The sequence below is a fragment of the Xenia sp. Carnegie-2017 genome, unplaced genomic scaffold (genome assembly GCF_021976095.1).
Source record: "Xenia sp. Carnegie-2017 unplaced genomic scaffold, XeniaSp_v1 HiC_scaffold_24, whole genome shotgun sequence".
Lineage (NCBI taxonomy): Eukaryota > Metazoa > Cnidaria > Anthozoa > Malacalcyonacea > Xeniidae > Xenia > Xenia sp. Carnegie-2017.
The window spans coordinates 16,957,946-16,975,881 of NW_025813487.1; the positions used below are offsets into that span (position 1 = coordinate 16,957,946).

Here is a 17,936-nt window from a genome sequence, read left to right on the forward strand (position 1 = left end):
ACCGGTGCTTAGCAACAGGACGCTAAATTACCATGGTAACATAATTGCAATATCTCCAACGGAGCTGTGATTGTGGTGATGTCACTTTGCAAGTGAAGACTGGTAACGAAAACAATATGGTGGAAGTTTTGAATTTTCTTGTAAACATGTAATAAAACTATATTTTACGAGAATGGTGTTTTATTTTACGAGTGCAGGTATATGTGAGTGGGCATGCAAAAGTAAATAAAGTAAAATTTCGTTATATAATACGTCATCATAAAAAGTCAGGTGTTTTTCGGTAAAATGAAATGTAAACTTGAATGAAGTGAATCATCAACTTCAAGACTTCAATCTTCTTTTAGTTGTATCTCCACCTTACACAATATACATGGGAGTGGACAAGTTTGAAAGTAAGTAATTAAATTGCGTAGAAAGGGATGTACTGTTCTTTAACTTTAAAGTATGAAATTGTTTTGCACGATAGAATATTCTTGAATCGGCATGTTGTTTGTAGATGAAGATCTTATCAAATACGGCTGGCCAGAAGATGTCTGGTAATCTAGAAAATTTGTAAAAAATATAATGTACAACAGTTATAACATACTTTAGTGATGATAGATTTTGTTTAACAGGTTTCATGTTGACAAAATGTCTTCAGCTCATGTTTATTTAAGACTTCCTAAGGTAAAATGTCATTTATCCTTCAAAATCATTAGCATATAAGACCTTTTTAACATTCTGTATTCTCAGGGACAGGCTATAGAAGATATCCCAACATCTGTGTTAGATGATTGTGCTCAACTAGTGAAAGCCAACAGCATTCAAGGTTTGGTGATGACATATTGACATAACCTGGTTTTAGAAAGAGATTTCAACTTTTTTCTATGATTTTTATGCAGGAAATAAGAAAAACAATGTCAGTGTAGTCTACACACTTTGGGAAAACTTGAAAAAGACAAATGATATGGACGTGGGACAAGTTGGATTTCATAAACAGAAACAGGTAACAGTGATGCACTATAATCTAAGTTTCAAACAAATGATGTGAATGCACTTGTTAAAATCATATTTTATTTATGATCAGGCTTTCTTTTATGCATAATTACCTTAGGTCCATGTAATGTCTGTCGAAAAAAGAATCAACGAGATTGTTAATCGTCTAAACAAGACAAAAACAGAAAAATTTCCAGACTTGAGGTCGGAGAGAGAAAAACGCGATCAAGAGGAGAGAGATGGCAGACACAAGGAAATTCAAGAAAAAGTACGGTCAAGTTAATGATAACATTGATTTGCTCTAGAATTACCATATGTTATGTGTTTATTTACGCCATACTACAGATTATTATTCATTATGTTAGAGACGTAAAGAAAAAGAAGAGGAAAGAAAACGAGCAGCTGAAGCAGAAGTGAGGTGATGTTAGGGCTTGATGTCGGGATATTAGTAACATTCAAAGACACTAATAAAAATATTTTTTGAAAATAGGAGTTATTCTCATCTCATGAAAGAAGAAAATATGAAATCAAATCTGGTAAAATTGATAAACATTTTATATTTCATTGTGAAATAACACAGCCTAAATCTAGTATGTCTTTTCCTGCACTTAAATTTTGCCATTCTCTTACGTATATATGAAGTGTAATTTTGTTTTTTAGGATGGTGGATCAGATTCTGATGATTTTATGTGAAGATTTTTTGTTAAAACTAACAAAATGATTACAGCGCTATTTCAGAATATTTTATATTTATGACGTCATAAGTTGAAATGTGACCTCGCATGACGTTCTTTTGTATCAGTTTGTGTTTGTTACATTTGTCATCAATAATTTTAATAATCGACATTAATCACATTAATATGTCGCCCGAAGCATAATTATCGAATCGGGTGAATGTAGTCATAACATCGACAATGAATGAAAAACAAAGCTTATTTTTATTCAACAATTGCGTCTTTTACATGGAAAACCAAACGGTCTATAAATAATGAATTCATTGCTGCAACATTCGGTTCCTTTGCGAGCATTCGTTCCTATAGTATTGTCGACAAGCATTGCTCCAAACTATTTTATTACATGGTCAATATGGCGAGTTGCATCATCCATATTACCAAGATATGTGTACGATTATGTACACAATATAATGAAAGATATGTACTTCAGAATTGTCGTATTTTTCTTTGAAAATTACGCTGGAACTGAGGTTAGTAAAATGACGTTGATGTCCCGCACAGCAGCCTAACCAGCCAGTTTATTTGACTCCTGAAACCTCTTTCTTTGACATTTTTCTTCAAGAATATAATAAGAATTCGCTGGCTAATATTTCTTAGCACTTATCCCAATTAACTTTCAATTGTTTTATTTTCATTAGGTAATATTCTATGGCGACGAAATTCCTTTCTACAAGAAAGAAAATGTGCTGTATATAAGTAATCACCAAAGCACAGGTATTCATACAGTGACAGCCATCCATGTAGCTCTGCATGCATTTAAGACAAATAACCAGCTCAATACTTGTATGTAAGCTATAAAAGTTGCTTGTGTATATACCTATGAATAAAGAATTCTGACGTTTCGAAAAGAAACATTTTGTGATTAGGAGAAGCATTTTGATGCAAGTTTGTCATGACTGTGCAATGACTTTACATAAAGCTTTAAGGAGCAATTGATGATATGATGTCAAATACAAGCCACTGACATATTTCTTTTTCGATGCACTGGATGCCCTAGCTACAGCATTTCAACTCATTTTTGTGAAAATATTGAACCAAACAAACAAAAAATTGCTGTATATTTATTTCTACGGGACAGACAAAGTCTTAAAGCAAAATTAATGGGAGAATGGAGTTCCCCTTTAAATGTTTGAGGTTGTCATGTCATGCATTGTGTAAAATGTGGTAATTTTTCTGTTCCAGTTGACTGGGTTGTCGCAACTTTAATAGCCATAAGACAAGGAAGTCTAGGATCGATTCGATATGTTTTAAAAGACAGTTTAAAGTACCTGCCTTTTTATGGCTTTTACTTTCCTCAGGTTAGTTGGCTGCTTAGTTTTAGGCATTTCTTATTAATGATTTACTTCCATTTTCTTATAGCAAGGTTCCATCTTTGTAAAGAGGAATTCTTCACATGATTTGATTCACTTGGAAAGGTTGAATAGCAGACGTTTGCAAAAAAAAAACTCCCCTCATAATCAACATTACTCCTGAATTTAAAAGTTCTATTGTTCTTTTTAGAAAGATGAAACAATTTAAAGATAACAAAACACCAGTACGTTTTTGATAACTCCCTCTCTCATTTATGACAGCAAATTTTTGCAAGGTTTTTGTTCTTCCATTGCTTTTCCTGTCAAGTGAAATTTTTTTTTAATTTTAAGGTCTGGCTTGTTATATTTCCTGAAGGGACAAGATTTAACCTGGCAGTACCAGGGCAATTGACGCGTAGTCATGATTACGCCTTGAAGAAAAGTACGTTGAAATATAAATAAAGCGTGTTTAAAAATCAAATAATGAAGGAATTTTATTGTTTTTCAGGTCTGCCACCATTGAATCACGTTTTGACACCAAAAACCAAAGCAACCGAGGTTCATAATCTACTGAAAGAGTTCAAAAGAAATACGCCATTGTAACGATGTTTCTTTTGGTATATTTTCTATTGTTGGAATAGATTGCGTTGGAGACGTTATCAGATCATATCGATGCTGTTTATGATCTCACAGTAGCCTATAAAGAAGCAAATGAAGACGTTTTACCTCGAAGAAAAGCTAAAGAATTGCACGGTACACAACTATTGAACGAGATTAACTCGTAGAGAAAAGATTCATATTAGCACTGTTATCTGCTGAAACAATTCGTGTTCTTGGGGTTTAAAACATGAGTAGTAAATAACATATGGTTCATTGTTTCTTTCTTTCCCTTAAACTGTCACGATTGTGCACATCAAGTTTGGCCAATTAGAAAGGAACGTTATTTTTATGTGTTGTATCAATTATGCTGTGCGTCACTCCTTGCATTTTTTTTTGCTAGAATACTTTTCTCTCCGTCATCCTGAAATACATATTCACGTAAGACGAATTTCCATCGCTGAAATTCCACAGGTATGATTCTCGTCGATCATAGATAGATATAAACTCAATAGGCATAACAATTGTTTTAAGACATTTAAAATAAACGACAAATTTCTTCATAGCAAACATGTTTCGGCATACTTTATGCCATCTTCAGTGCGAAGTGAATAAATACAGGAAGTTTACATGATAATATGTTATAGTGATAAAGCGGAATGTCTTATAACCATTGTGCTATCACGAAATTGTGGAAAAATTATCCATTTATATTTAGAATTGCGAGGAACGTAAGAAATGGATATATGAAGCATTTCATTTGAAAGACAGGTAATTATGAACCTTGTATCTTCATGTTAAGTAGTAACATTAGTTTGCCGTTATTGCCTTCGTTAAATCAAGGCTCAGTTTCATTAATCAAGGCTCAGTTAAGGATGCTTTATCAAGAAAAAGTTTTTCCACATTAATCATCTGTGATTTTTCAACGTTAAGTTATTTGTTTCGTTGAGCAGTTCTCCTTGTAGTGACGATTTGTCACATTATCATTAATCTTTTTTGAAGATTTTCATTGCTTTTTTCAATAATCAATCCATTACCATCCATCATGATCCATAACTATTATCCATTGTTGTTCATCATTGTTAGATTATTATCCAAGTTCTACTCGGAAGATGATACTATTCGTGGACGATTTCCTGGCAAACAGAAAAGACAGAAAGTACCTTTGTCACAAACATTACCATGGACGGTGTTTTGGGCGAGTATTTTGTTACCGTTTCTGGCTACCAAATATGGCAGATCGTTATATTTAAAGACTTGGCTTATCGGCGGTGTTGGGACAGTGTTGTATATGACGATACTATATGATAGATTAGAAAGATGACGTAACGTCAAGGATGCGCCTGAGGAAGCTTGCAAATCGTACTGGAAAATAGAATGTTGTGGCTGTATTGGTAGAAATTACGTCTCCGAGAGTATATATTTCTTTAATCAGGCAAGAGTCTGATATTGAACGCGCTTATGGGTGTATCTTAAACAATTTTTTTTTCAAATTTATCGTATGAACTAATGAACTGAGTCATTGCTAGTCGTAGTTAATCCTAATCAATAATATCAATCAAAAAACAAATCCAATTGTGACATAATCTATGAAAAGGTCAGTGGTTCCTCTGTCTGTCATCGGGAAAATGGTTTAGGTCATTAGGGCAAGTCTAGAGCAGCCAGGGCGAATTTCTGGTACCCGTCTTTAGCATTGGGCCATAGTGACTGGTCACTGGCTAGTTGTCCCGGCTCATAGAAATAGCCTCATTGCTATTGCATACGTATTCACCAACTCTCCTGTCTGCTCCTTCATTAATTCCATATTTGGGATGCTGTTCTCACCGGAAATGACGCTTACTCCCGTGAAATTATTTTTGGGCTGGGTAAATTCTTCAACACCACTTCAGTATTGAACAAATGCAAATTAATTATTGATTTTTATAACAGATGGTTTTCCCAGTAATAGGAGTTGTTTATTGTTATAAGTAGCCGAAAATCTTTTAACCTTTATTTTGTACGAATAATATACCAAGAAATATGTCAACAGAAGCAGTATTTCAGAATGAAGACGATTTCGTGAAAGCGCTTTTAGATTGTCGCTCAGATTCTTGTGATAAAAATTGGTAAGTTTCAAAATCGATACAGTTTAATTGTCTCGCATAGTTTATCGTAATGTTGGAAGCATATGACTTAACATGATTTGTGTAACTATGAAGTTTTGGCTTCAGGCATACAGCTGAGTCAATGTAAATATATATGTGCAGGCTCTTTTCAGTTAGTTTGTCTAGAAAATTTTATAAATGGAACATTTAATTAGATTCTAATTCATTGTAATATTTTCCATATTTAAGTATACTGTATTCAGTCGATTACATGAGATAAATTCGATTTGTTTGTTTATATTGATTTGTCCATTTAACGTCTTTTTACATATTTGATGAACAGTTGTTATTTGCAGTTTCTTTGCATGTAACCTCTTCATCTTTTGTGAAAGTTAATGAGCTGTTTGCATACAAATATCCATGTCAAAGTGCAATTAAGGCTTTGAGCATTGTCTTAGTCATTTGATACAGTTATGAAGGGAAATTCTACAAACATCCAGCATCAAAAAAAAGGTGGTTGTAGAAGTAACTTTCCATTTGTACATTTCATTTTTAGGGTTTTGGCCCATCATGCCGATGGAAACCCATCCCTTATTGCCTATTTAGCATCAGGAAACAACGGTGTTGAGGAAATGAAAGGATTTTTAGAAGATAATAAAGTCATGTATGGGTTAGGTATGGATATTGTAGGATATAAGTTGATTTATTACTTTGTTTATGAGGGATAACATTGGATCATACCATGAACTTTTTTACAGTTCGCCTTGAACTACCTGTTGATCAAAGTGTTACGGTGAAATTTATCTACATTCGTTGGAATGGAAAGGAGGTTCCTTTTACAAAACGTGGTAAATATGGTGTAGTCCATGGGAGCATTGAAAAAAGATTTCATGTGAGAAGAGAAGAGTTTTTTTATTGTAATTTTAAGAGTTTCATTTTAGTTCATACCCTCAATAATGTATGTTCTGTTGTAATGTCATTAGGATTTTAAGATTATTTTCTTTTTTTAGCCACATCATATTTTTATTGAGGCTGAAAATCGATCAGAATTAGATCATGAATTATTGATGAACAAAGTGGAAGAGAACAGGTTTGCAACATTGTCTTCAAAGCATTGTCAGTCATTTGTATTTAAATATATGTATCTTTTTTTTAATTCTTATGTTAGTTTTACAAAAAACAAAGTTTTAGATAAGAATCAAGCTACGGAGAGAAAGGTTTGTCTTTTCATCATTTCGTAGATACATGTTTATTGATTAGTTTTTAATTCAGTTTTTGTTAAGGCTTATGATCGTGGCTTTACTGGTTATGAAACTGGCAATACCAAGAAGAAGGTCACTTCCGGATTTGTGGGAGTTCAGGGAAAGAGTGGTGGTATGTTGATTGACTTCATCTGGTCAATTCCAAAAGATATTTGGTACCCACTGTTGCACAATAATTTTCTTTTAGCATCTTTGAACTTTGATGATTCCATAACTGACGCAGTGGCTGATGTACGCTCTGATTCATCCAATACAAACTGGTAAGTTACTAAGAATAGCAAACAAGTATATCTTCTTGATATTGTATAGTTTTTATACTTTAATTAAAGGTTTGTTGCTGTTTACCAAGATGGTAACCCTAAATCACCTTTAGTTTGTCATGGGACAGGAGATAATGGTATACATGGAATTATAGAAGTGTTGACCAATGATATTGTGGCCTATGCACTATGTAGAGTTGTAAGTTGAAAAAAAAATACTATCACTGGTATTCTAAAAGCTTGCTCGCACTCACACTAACTGAGTGCAACTTAAAAATCTTGCTCTCTGTAATCACTGGCAAAGTCTTTTCTCCAGCTAGGGTAGGGTTTTCTCCAAAATATTTCAAATTAAGCATTCAGTGGAGTGAAATGCTGTCTACGAATAATTTTGAGCTTATTTTAAAACCTCACTTAGTAGTGTATGTGTGTGAGCATACTGGCATATGATTTTATAAAGTTTAATCAAATGTTTATTGAATTGAATTTGTAATTTCTCAGACTGATGTTGTGGATGATATATCGACAGTTAAGTTTGTGTACATTCAATGGGTTGGTGACAATGTAAAACCAATGGTTAAGGCAAGAATAAGCACACACAAAGCAGACTTGGAGAAAATATTTCATGTATCCTTGCTTCATTGAATATTTTAGCATAGTTTAAAATGCATCTTGATAGATTTTTAAATACTTAATGTTGAAATTTAATCCTTGACTTGTCCTTCAGCCTGCTCATGTGACGATATTTGCAAATCGCCACGCTGATATCAGTGAAAAAGAAATTATGGATAAGGTGCAGAGTTCAAGTGGCTCTAAGAGTCATGTTAGAAATAAGTAGTTTTGTTCTGTAGCACAATAAATGATATCAACATCTACGTATGTCACATAATTTTCAATATGAATAAGTTGTTTTGTATAGTGGATTAAATTATTCAAAATATACGTAACCATTTTGAATGTATTATAGTTACTATCATGTTCAAATGTAGCATATAATATGTGATTGAATAAACGTTGTTTTCAACGCATCTTTCAGCAGTAATTTGCATAAATTGCGGGTTGCCTTGTCGATGCGTGGAGCCTGGGCGTAGGCTTCGTCCGGGAAATTTATTTTTTGAAACTTGCGAAAAACTTTCGTACCGCCGGTATTCCTCCTTTAATTGTGGATAAAATGCAGGAAATTCTCAAAAGAGGTGGTCGAAAACGACTCAATTGCTGGCAGTACCAAAGGTTAAACGAGTTAAGCTAATAATGTTGTATTTTATGGATTAAAACATTGGAATTTTTACGAGTTCGTTGTTGGATTTCACTGTGAACACGTGTTAATGGCGCAGTAAATCTACTGCTGGTCCTTCAACTTGTAAGTAAGTTTTAATATTGTTAAATTAATTGTGTTTCCGGGCCCAACATAAAGAGAAAAGCAAAGTCCAGTACGACAACACGTGCGCATCATTATATTTTAAAAAAGGTCTTAAGCGTTGACATAGTTTTTTTTAAATACCTTTATATAACTTCAGCGACTCAGCAAGCGCCTCAGCTAGTGTGATCATATGTGTATTTTTTACAAGATTAGTTTGAATGTGCTTAAACACTCCCCCCCCCTGTTCTGAACTTTGCAACTGTCTAAAGCTGGTGGATGAGGTTTAGTTCAACAAACCAAATTTATTATAAAATTTGCATACAGTTTGGCAACACTGGTTTCAGCCTTTTACCTGAGAGGTTGCGAGAAGGAAGGTGATTCCTTTGACTGCAAATAAACTTTTCTGTTTATTTTAATTACCTACCTACTCCCGTATCTTTTCATCACAAACTTTTGTATAACATGTTACAGGAACTATATCATTTATACCATTGCATTAATGTAAATAACTTGACTATGCAATACTAGTGGATTACCAAATATTCTGAAGATTTCATTTTCCGGGTCTGATGGTTTCTTTGCTAAGAGGAGTAATGGAAATAATTTGTGTTGTTCACACCTTTAATTGAAAATGAATATATTTACAATAATTATATATAAATTAATTTATGCTAATGTACAATTCATGATTATACTACTACAACGTTCAGTAAGGTTCTGTTTGAGATAATTCTCTAGAATTTCTACATTCTATCACAGCAGCACTAATGAGCTTCTTATCTCGAACTATTTTTCTAATATGAAGGTTAAATTTGGAGAGTGAGGTTGTATTTCTTGTTTGTGTTCGTCATGTTATCTGCTGCTTTGGTAATTTCCTCTTCGTGTTGATTTCAAATCTTTTCGTTTGGCGAGTTGCTTTCGTCGTTATTTTCTGTTTTATTGCTGGATAATTCTGTTTCGTTGTTGTCAAGACTCACGGCTGTTTCTTGTTGTGAAGCCGTTTCTTGTTGTGAAGACGCTTCTTGTTGGGAAGTCGCTTCTTGTTGTGAAGTCGCTTCTTGTTGTGAAGTCGCTTCTTGTTGGTCTGTCTTTGTTGACATCGATTGTTGACTTGTATCTTCATTGTTGTCTGTATTGCCAACTTCTACATCACGTTCGGAATCATTCCCATACCCCGGAGCCGAGATTGTTTCTTCTTTATGTACGACAACAGAAATCTCAAAACTTGTCTCAGAATTGACGTCGTCATTTGTATCATGTTCATTCTTGTCATCGCTACCATCGTTTTCATCTTGTTTCATCTCCACAGCTTCCTCCAACGATGATGAATCAGTCATCGACTCTCTTCCCGAATCAGATTGATAAGCTTTGTTTTGACTGCCACTTTGGTTCAGGTCGCCAATAAACATGGAGTTTAGTGAAACAAACGAACGGTTTTCCTTCAAGCTTTGGTACATCTGTAGGAGAAAATGTAAACTTATCATTTTTATTCATAAGTGTTGGGTCTGTGGGTCCGTGTTTTTCAGCGACGGTTTCTTTGTACATTATGGACCGAGCGTCGATTTGGAGTGTTTAAAAGTTAATTTGGTTTGAAGGCTTTAAAAAAGGAGGCACACATAAGCTCTGTCATTTTGTTTCATGCATTCGATGAACACTCTGCTTAAGATTTAATGCAACATCTTTACGATAAATCATAAATGGTTCTTGTTTGAAATGTTAGCTAGATAATGCTTCTTGATTTTCGATACTTTTAACAAAAATGTCGTTAGCCTAGAAATTATTAAGTATGGTATTGGCACATACTTCTTCATTTTTTGATTCAACCCAAGATAAATCAGATTTGTCGCCATCTTTGTGTTCGACTCGAAGAAAAATATAATAGTTGATGACGGGCAATTCAGCTAACGCCTACATATGACAAATAAAAAAAGTTGGTTAAAAATAACTTTAGAAATAACCATTTAAACGTTTTACTGAGTGGAAGCAAGGTTGCGTGAGATAATTTAAAATGTTTAACATGTTCGACGTCAACATACCATTACGATAATCGCCACAATACGGAATGTCTTCTCCCATTCAACAAGCTGTTAAAAAGTGAAGAATAATGTTAGTTCGTATTCACAAATGATTTCATGTATTTTCAATTGCTTCATCTTCGATACGTACTTCGTCCTGTTTCAATGCTAGAAACACGGTCCAAAATGCTGCTAAGATGACATTCCATATCATCCATAGGAGAAGAAACATTTTAAATTCCTTGATGAAGTAAAATAAACACGTTCTCATTATACTCATGATGACATTGATGTTTCATAAATATGTTATTTCATTTCTGTTTTGTGTAAACTAACCGTAATTGCGCCATAAAGAAGAACACTTGCGAATGCCAGCGATACAACAGAGACAGAAAAGTCGACATTTCTCCAAATTTCCCACTCTAATCAAAAAAAGATTTTGCTATGTTGAGTTGTATCATGTTTCCTTCTTGTCTTCTGTAGCTAAGATGAAGTTATAAGAATTGGTATAAAATATGTTAACTTTATGAATAGACGATCCAAACGTGACTTGTTTTTTGACTAAACTGTGTATAAGGGGCGAATTTGCGTGTTCACGTGAAGTAATTTTATAAATGTTCCGCTTTTAGCGTGTTCACGTGAAAAATTATCCACACAATTGCCCGGGTCAGTTTGAGACAAAGAATTGTTTCAACATTTGCTCGTTTCTGCTCACGTTGCAAGCTCACACGACAAGTTAGTGTGCACAAGATTGTCCAGACGTCTTTCTCTTTGTTTTCAACGAACTTTACATTTTAATTGCTTGGATTAGGTCTGTTGAACCTTAATTGTTGTACTCTTTTCATTTCGAAGTTGCAATTAACTTATTATCTTTAAAATGATGCATAAATCTCGTGCATCCATGTTAGACGTGAAACATCTTAGTCACGAAACGCTGAAATTTGAAAGTGATATAGACAAATCTACTTTTTGTTATCAATTTAAAACATTTTCTGATCATTTTGTCTTGTTTTCATCCAATATAAATTGAGAAAATTTAAAATGCCCGGCACTAATTTCCTGTTTTAAATATAAACATGCGCTTTTGTTTTGTATCGTTAACATACGAAAAAAAGATAACAACTTTGAGACTGTAAGGAAGTGAATATTTATAATGTAAAAGACCTTCGCACAGAAATAAACGAAGTGATTTTGGTTTATCCAACTAATCTAAATCCACGAAATAAAAAAAGATGATTCTCGACTCAATTTAATAAAAATCCACCAGAAAGACATTAGTTTTGCAAACATTAGCTATTTTCTTTTTCCAGAAGCAGCTGGACGATCTTTAACATTAATGTCGATGCATTGGTTTCATATTTAATGTATGATTATGTATCATTACTATGTTTGCTATATTCGGTGTTTTTTTGAAGACAGGAAAATCATTTTAAACAACGACCAACATCGCCGGTGTCGTCGTTTTGTTAAGGTTTTTACCTTAACGACAGGCAAACAACGTCTTTGTTTGATAAAATTAGCATGCGTTTCCTGTGCGCCCATATTTTGAAAATTATATAACTGGTTACAAAGTTGAAAATGACGCGTTTTTAGCTTTAGTTTTGCCTTCTATTTTCGGTTATTTTACCTACCATCTTTATCGTGTTCAACACGTTGTGGTATTTCTCTTGTATCGTAAATTATAACAGCGACTATTGTCTACAAAAGCAGCACGAAAAAAATAAACAAATGCGTTAATTTGATTGTTTCCTGCAGAACAATGTTGTAAGCTGATTGGATAGCGTGCGTGCATGCGTGTTTACACGTCCCGAAGATAGCATGAAACATGACCAGCCTTATATAAGCTGAAAATTTTACTTTCCAAAACTTTTGGTTGCTACATAACTTGCTATTTCGTTATATAACATTCATTTTTTGACGTAAGGGATATATTGAAAAGACAACCCATAACTTTGTTTGGCTATGGGTGGTTTCTTCTTAGAAACACGTACTTCCTTGTGCATCCTGAATTACGCGTGCTGGAAACACGTGAAAGCTTCATGATAAACTATGACTTATTTTTATACTTGTAAGTGCTATTGCTTAAAATATCAAACACTACAACAATGTAAGTTCTTTCTACACTCCAAAGAAACTTTTTTGTCCATTTTGAAAAAACCACGAAGTAAGGGAGATCTGCTCATTTAATGGGGGCTCTACCTTGTTGCTGTTACCATGGTTATTTTTGTCCATGTTTTTAGACTGTGTGTATAATGTTGATGTCCTCTCGAAATAAAACATTGAGATTATGTTTCTAAGCTAAACGACATGAATCATTTCTATCAAAACAGTAAGAAGTTATTTTGAAACAAATAATGTCTGTTGAATGATCAACTCACGATAAGAATGCAAAACGAAAAGTAACATTTAAAATGAAGGGAAACAAAATTATAATTTTGAAGAATGCTTTTACTGTTTAGCTATCAATTCACTTCCCTAACACGAAAAAATAAAACTGTGTAGATTTACAAAAAGCATAAAATCGATCATGTTTTTATAGAAGTTGTAAAGAAATCCAAGATAAATCATATGTGCTTTTTTTTCTTTAGTGTAATATTACTCGAACGAGCTTATCAAAAGCTTCAACAACAAAAAAATAAATCAGTCAGTTAAGTAAATGCTATTTTACTTACGATAATGACAACAGCGACTACTTTAGTAACGCTTCTTAACGACCAAAGATTTAAGAATTTTCCAGCCATTTTTAGTCAGTTTCAAACTCGGATGCATTTAAATCAATCCTCACTTTTTTTACTTGATGTTGACAACTTGCGCGACAAGTCAATATGCACATCTAGACTAGCACGTACCTCTCTTTATTCGTTAGCCTACTTTACATTTTGATTGTTTCATTTACATACTGTTACCGCCTACTTGTCAAAATCCTTTATCTGTTTTTTAATACCCTAATTATATTCTTTAGTAAATGCCGACGGGGGATATTTTGGATAGGCTAGAAGTAATTTCGTACAGGAAAAACGTATTTGGCCAACACGCAATTCCTTTTTAGCCAATAGTAATTCATCAAATAATGATATTCATGTAGGTGTATAAACCTTCTTTTCCCCCATGTTGTTTCGTAACACGTGCATCTAGCGTGTTACATCGTCGCGTTTTAAGTTCCGGGGGGGGGGGATGAACCACTCCGTGTCCAAATGTTGAAGTTGATAAACTGTTGTTCCATACTGTTGTCCGTATTTGCTATGGTTTGAATAATTCCAACAGTATTAAACAAATGAAGAGTTTATTACTCCTTCAATTATATTCAATAGCAAAGATAACGTCTTATAGCACTGGTATGTCAAAAAATGATACGTATATAAATATTCATTTTAGGTAATGTGCTTAAATGATGTCGTGATAATCAGTAATCAGCTATTTTATTGCATTTCATGCAGACTTGCACGACATTCTCTTCTCTGATAAATATGTAGCTACTTTGGTTTTTATCGTGGTTTATACTTTGTTAAAATAAGAGCATTTGACTTGGTTTAGTACAAAGTTTTGTAAGATCCAGAACAGCGTTGATTGATTGTGTGATGATCTTTATGTAAGGTACTCTAAAGAAACAATCGCTTTAACTGTCTCTAAATGTTTTAATTTGCTTTTCTTGCACCAATTTTTAACTTTGATCCGTTATTGAGATCTTCTGTTCTTTGTCTTGACTTTCTCTTTGTAATTAAAAAATTGTGAGCAATTTTGTAATGCGTCAGTTGTCCAGCCGTTACATTATAATTCTTTCTAGCGTGATAAACATTTGAATGAAGAAATAAAAGAACAACACGACTTATAACGAGCTTTCATAAAACATTCACTTTAACTTTTTCTGTCATTCATTGATTTAAATTTGAAGACAAAGTCAACGTCAGATAAAAAAGCCTTATAATAAAGAGGCGTTATTGTTTAACAATATATTACCAGTGATTCATTGAGCCTTATTAGTGATAACTGTGTAACAATCAGACTTACTAAAAGCTCCACTCCCAGAGATTTTAGGTATGTCTCCTTTCTCCTGCTAGAACCAGACACGGAAAATGAAACCCAACAGGGAATGTAGAGAATTATCATAAAAGACACACACCCCGACCACCGTTGTTTGTGTTTTTGACTACATTAAAAGGCATTCTTTGTTCTTCTAGAAAAAACGGGAGATTCATTATTTGATTTGATTGAACTGTTTATTTACGTTTTTGTACAAAGCGATAAACTAATATTAACACAGAGCATTGTTTTGTGGGAGTGACTGAATGCATTATGTTGTTTTTTGTTGATCACGCAACGTTGTCATTTTCGTCATATCACAACCTTTAAGACTGGGGCGAATTCTGGGCTATGATGAATATATACATGACAATTTTCCATTTATTGGTATGATGTTTTTTTGAACTTTATAACCAATGGTATGGTGAATTTAATTTGAATCTAAAATCTAAATTTAGCAGCTGTATTTTTGTCTAACCGTCCATCCCCGCTATTGGTTTCAGAAGTACTCTTGGCAAAACTTTGAGTTACGACTTATTTTTGGGACTCCTTCTCCGCTATCAAGGCAATGCAACGATTGACGTAACTGAGACATATTAAGATCGCCCCCTTTCAAAAATCTCTCAGTTGAAACGATTCTTTCATGGCAAAAGCTGACGTAAACATTTCAAAAAAATTACTTGCTGCACATTAAAAATAGACTTATAAACGTAAAAAGGAAATAACAAATAACAACATGACAACATGACAACTACGAAATCTTTCTATCAACTGAAATGCTTGCGTGATTACAAGGGTATATTAGATGACAACTTGTCTCACAAAAAAGGTTGACAGTGATTAATTACATGAGTAAAATCTTATCGAGTCTCTGTATTGTTTTGTCCGAAAGTGTTGCGTGTCCAAGCTTCTTTAGTCTTCAGATTATTTCACTTGAATGTATGCAAAAAATAACGTTTTATCAAGCTGTATTAAACTATTTTTTTACACTAACTTCCTGAGGTGTATGAGGGATAACTCGACACTTATTTTCTAATATGGTGTATACATAACCAAATAATTTTCCGCCATGAAATGAATTTTGTATACATACAGCTCTTTCGGTTCAGTTGATATCTTATGATCTTTTTCATTATATATCCTGTAATCAATGACAATAACAGACTATGTTGAAAGACAATAAAAGTCCCATCACATTTACGATGCCACAAATTACTTGTTTATGATTTCCCAATTCCTAAGCATCTGTGACCTGTTGCATAACAATTTTTGCAGTTAAAAAGTAGTTAGATATAACGACGCAGTTAAGGAGTTAACTACAGTAGTTAGTGATAACTGCAGTTAAATTTTTGGCTCGTGGTCTGTTCTGGTATGTGATTTTCTACAGAATGGGAAAGTAACTTATTGCTTTAAAGTATCGACCAGTATATTGTGGACATCTAAATATTTTCCTTCTTCACTCTCTCAATTCAATCTCGCATATTATCACTAAATATATGTTATACTTTATCTAGTTTTCTTGTATAGTTTGCAATGCATTCTTGACTAACAATTGGCAATTTTTTTCCAGTAGAAAAAACGACCATTTTGCATCACTCAACCAGACATTACAGCGACTGAGGTAAGATTTCATTTTCATTATTTAACTCGAGTTCCATTCTGTTTTGCTTTCATTGTTACGTCACAGACTTTTCGAGCACACCTCCTACAGCAAACCTGAGATCATTATATAAACATCACGACAATTATGATTCAAATTATCGGCTGTGAAACGTTTGGAATGTACATTTACAATCCATTTGCGCGGTACTTCGGATCAAATCCCTCAGTAAGTCAATCATTAACGACATTTTTTTGAAAATTGATCTCACGCAGCCGTTTCTTGGTATGCAAATGTGTTTATCATATGAGAAGGCGAGGATCAATTACAAATACTTGGAGAATTTCTAGTGCACATTTCAAAGTTTATCCAGCGTAAAGCGATCTAATTAACTTGACAACACGTAAAATATATGTGTACAATCAAGATTTCTTTCATAATGATGGACGTATAATCACTGTTAAATTGCATATCACATTTCATAGTGTAAAAACAATGAGTATTATCCAAGGATGACTAATTATCATGTGTGCTTCTGTTTGAATTTATTTCCACAGTTCTGAGCAATATCTTCTATCTATTAAATATCTATAACACCTGAAATATAAACTATCGTATTTTCTTAAACTCAACGATTCATATGCCATCATTTAAATTCGTATTGTTAAATTGAACATAGAGAGAGACAATGAAGACGTAGTTGAATGGACGAATGAAGTCAATCGTCGTTAATAAGATCTTCCATTCCTTCGTCCATTTCTCGTAGTACATTTTCGTATTTCTCCTTGAAGGATTTGACTTCATCGTTCAATGTAGCATTTAAATTCTCTAGTTTAACTGCTTCACGTTCATGTGATTCTGCCGAGCTCAATGTCACACGAATTTGTGATTCCAGAAACTTCATTCTATCTTCACTAACATCCTCCCGTTCAGAGGCATCGCGATCTTTCTCTTCCAAGTCACGCATTTGATCTGTGTAGCCATCTAAGGTTTTTTTCAACTCATCGCCGCGTTCTTGTTCCTTCTCATATTTTTCCTCTATACGCACCAATTCTTGCTCAAGAATGCTTTTTCGTTCAGCTTCTACCAGCATGTGATCAGCCCTCTCCTTATTAATGGCCGCCTCCTTCAAAGTACTCTCAATCTTATCAGAGCGCTCATAACCATCCACTTCGGTATCGGCTAGCTCTTTCACACGTATTTCTGAATTCTCATTTCTTGCTAAAGCGTCATCTAGCTTCGTTTCCTTTTCATCCAGCTGATTTTTCACTTTAAGTAAATCCGCTTTCACTACATTTATTCTGCTCAATAAAGTCGTCTTTTCACCGCCCAGTATATCAATCTTTGCCTCAAGTTCTTTCGTCGCTAATGCATCGTCAGCCTCTCGTTGTTCAGCGTCTTCGATCTTATCTTTTAAAAGTCTGATGCGCTCCTTAACCTTTTCCATACTATTGTCAAAAAAAATTTAAATAAATCGCGGTGATTGAATTCGAAATTATAGGCGTTGTTGCCTTCACAATAATAAATGTTTAAAACTCTGTTGGACGTAATTTGTGTAGGTGATCATGTTTCTAAATTACTACGTAACAAAATTCCTCGTTGTTTCCGGTTTGTTATTTGATCAACTTCACCCCCCTGGGTTATTAGTGGCTTCCAGACTTCCATGTATTGTCTCCTTGTTTTCGGGGAATCTTTTTTTCATATCACGTAAATTTCAAGGTTTCCTTGAAAAAGAACCTTATT

The 17,936-nt window shown here is 33.8% G+C and overlaps 5 protein-coding genes across 6 annotated transcripts; 3 read left to right on the top strand and 2 right to left on the bottom strand.

Moving 5' to 3' along the window:
* Window positions 1-74: 74 nt before the first annotated feature.
* On the top strand, window positions 75-1,924 carry LOC124450283 (coiled-coil domain-containing protein 25-like). 2 transcript variants are annotated; one of them, XM_047000915.1, is made up of 10 exons: window positions 75-197; window positions 345-392; window positions 497-536; window positions 615-666; window positions 733-808; window positions 882-985; window positions 1,094-1,243; window positions 1,341-1,393; window positions 1,466-1,511; window positions 1,636-1,924. In XM_047000915.1, the coding sequence occupies exons 1-10, from the start codon at window positions 173-175 to the stop codon at window positions 1,666-1,668; spliced, it is 627 nt and encodes a 208-aa protein (XP_046856871.1). In that variant the 5' UTR covers window positions 75-172; the 3' UTR covers window positions 1,669-1,924. The 2 variants fall into 2 exon arrangements, with proteins under 2 accessions (XP_046856871.1, XP_046856872.1); XM_047000916.1 differs by having other exon boundaries at window positions 1,341-1,388.
* LOC124450282 (1-acyl-sn-glycerol-3-phosphate acyltransferase epsilon-like) lies at window positions 1,874-5,165 on the top strand. The gene is made up of 11 exons (XM_047000914.1): window positions 1,874-2,179; window positions 2,348-2,423; window positions 2,892-3,007; window positions 3,069-3,124; window positions 3,210-3,243; window positions 3,350-3,440; window positions 3,507-3,556; window positions 3,640-3,751; window positions 3,999-4,069; window positions 4,314-4,366; window positions 4,682-5,165. Exons 1-11 carry the CDS (start codon window positions 1,964-1,966, stop codon window positions 4,917-4,919), a joined length of 1,113 nt encoding a protein of 370 aa, XP_046856870.1. The 5' UTR covers window positions 1,874-1,963; the 3' UTR covers window positions 4,920-5,165.
* A 329-nt stretch (window positions 5,166-5,494) lies between these two features.
* On the top strand, window positions 5,495-8,226 carry LOC124451386. The gene is made up of 10 exons (XM_047002002.1): window positions 5,495-5,700; window positions 6,236-6,354; window positions 6,438-6,571; window positions 6,690-6,769; window positions 6,848-6,896; window positions 6,963-7,053; window positions 7,129-7,201; window positions 7,271-7,400; window positions 7,700-7,825; window positions 7,926-8,226. The coding sequence occupies exons 1-10, from the start codon at window positions 5,615-5,617 to the stop codon at window positions 8,034-8,036; spliced, it is 999 nt and encodes a 332-aa protein (XP_046857958.1). The 5' UTR covers window positions 5,495-5,614; the 3' UTR covers window positions 8,037-8,226.
* A 935-nt stretch (window positions 8,227-9,161) lies between these two features.
* Window positions 9,162-13,448, bottom strand: LOC124451385 (myb-like protein X). The gene is made up of 7 exons (XM_047002001.1): window positions 13,246-13,448; window positions 12,205-12,271; window positions 10,910-10,995; window positions 10,725-10,814; window positions 10,595-10,642; window positions 10,362-10,466; window positions 9,162-10,015 (listed from the first exon to the last, which is right to left on the bottom strand). Exons 1-7 carry the CDS (start codon window positions 13,312-13,314, stop codon window positions 9,449-9,451), a joined length of 1,032 nt encoding a protein of 343 aa, XP_046857957.1. The 5' UTR covers window positions 13,315-13,448; the 3' UTR covers window positions 9,162-9,448.
* A 3,101-nt stretch (window positions 13,449-16,549) lies between these two features.
* LOC124451390 (meiosis-specific nuclear structural protein 1-like) lies at window positions 16,550-17,733 on the bottom strand. The gene has a single exon (XM_047002005.1). The coding sequence runs from the start codon at window positions 17,638-17,640 to the stop codon at window positions 16,912-16,914; it is 729 nt and encodes a 242-aa protein (XP_046857961.1). The 5' UTR covers window positions 17,641-17,733; the 3' UTR covers window positions 16,550-16,911.
* Between the last annotated feature and the right edge of the window lie 203 nt (window positions 17,734-17,936).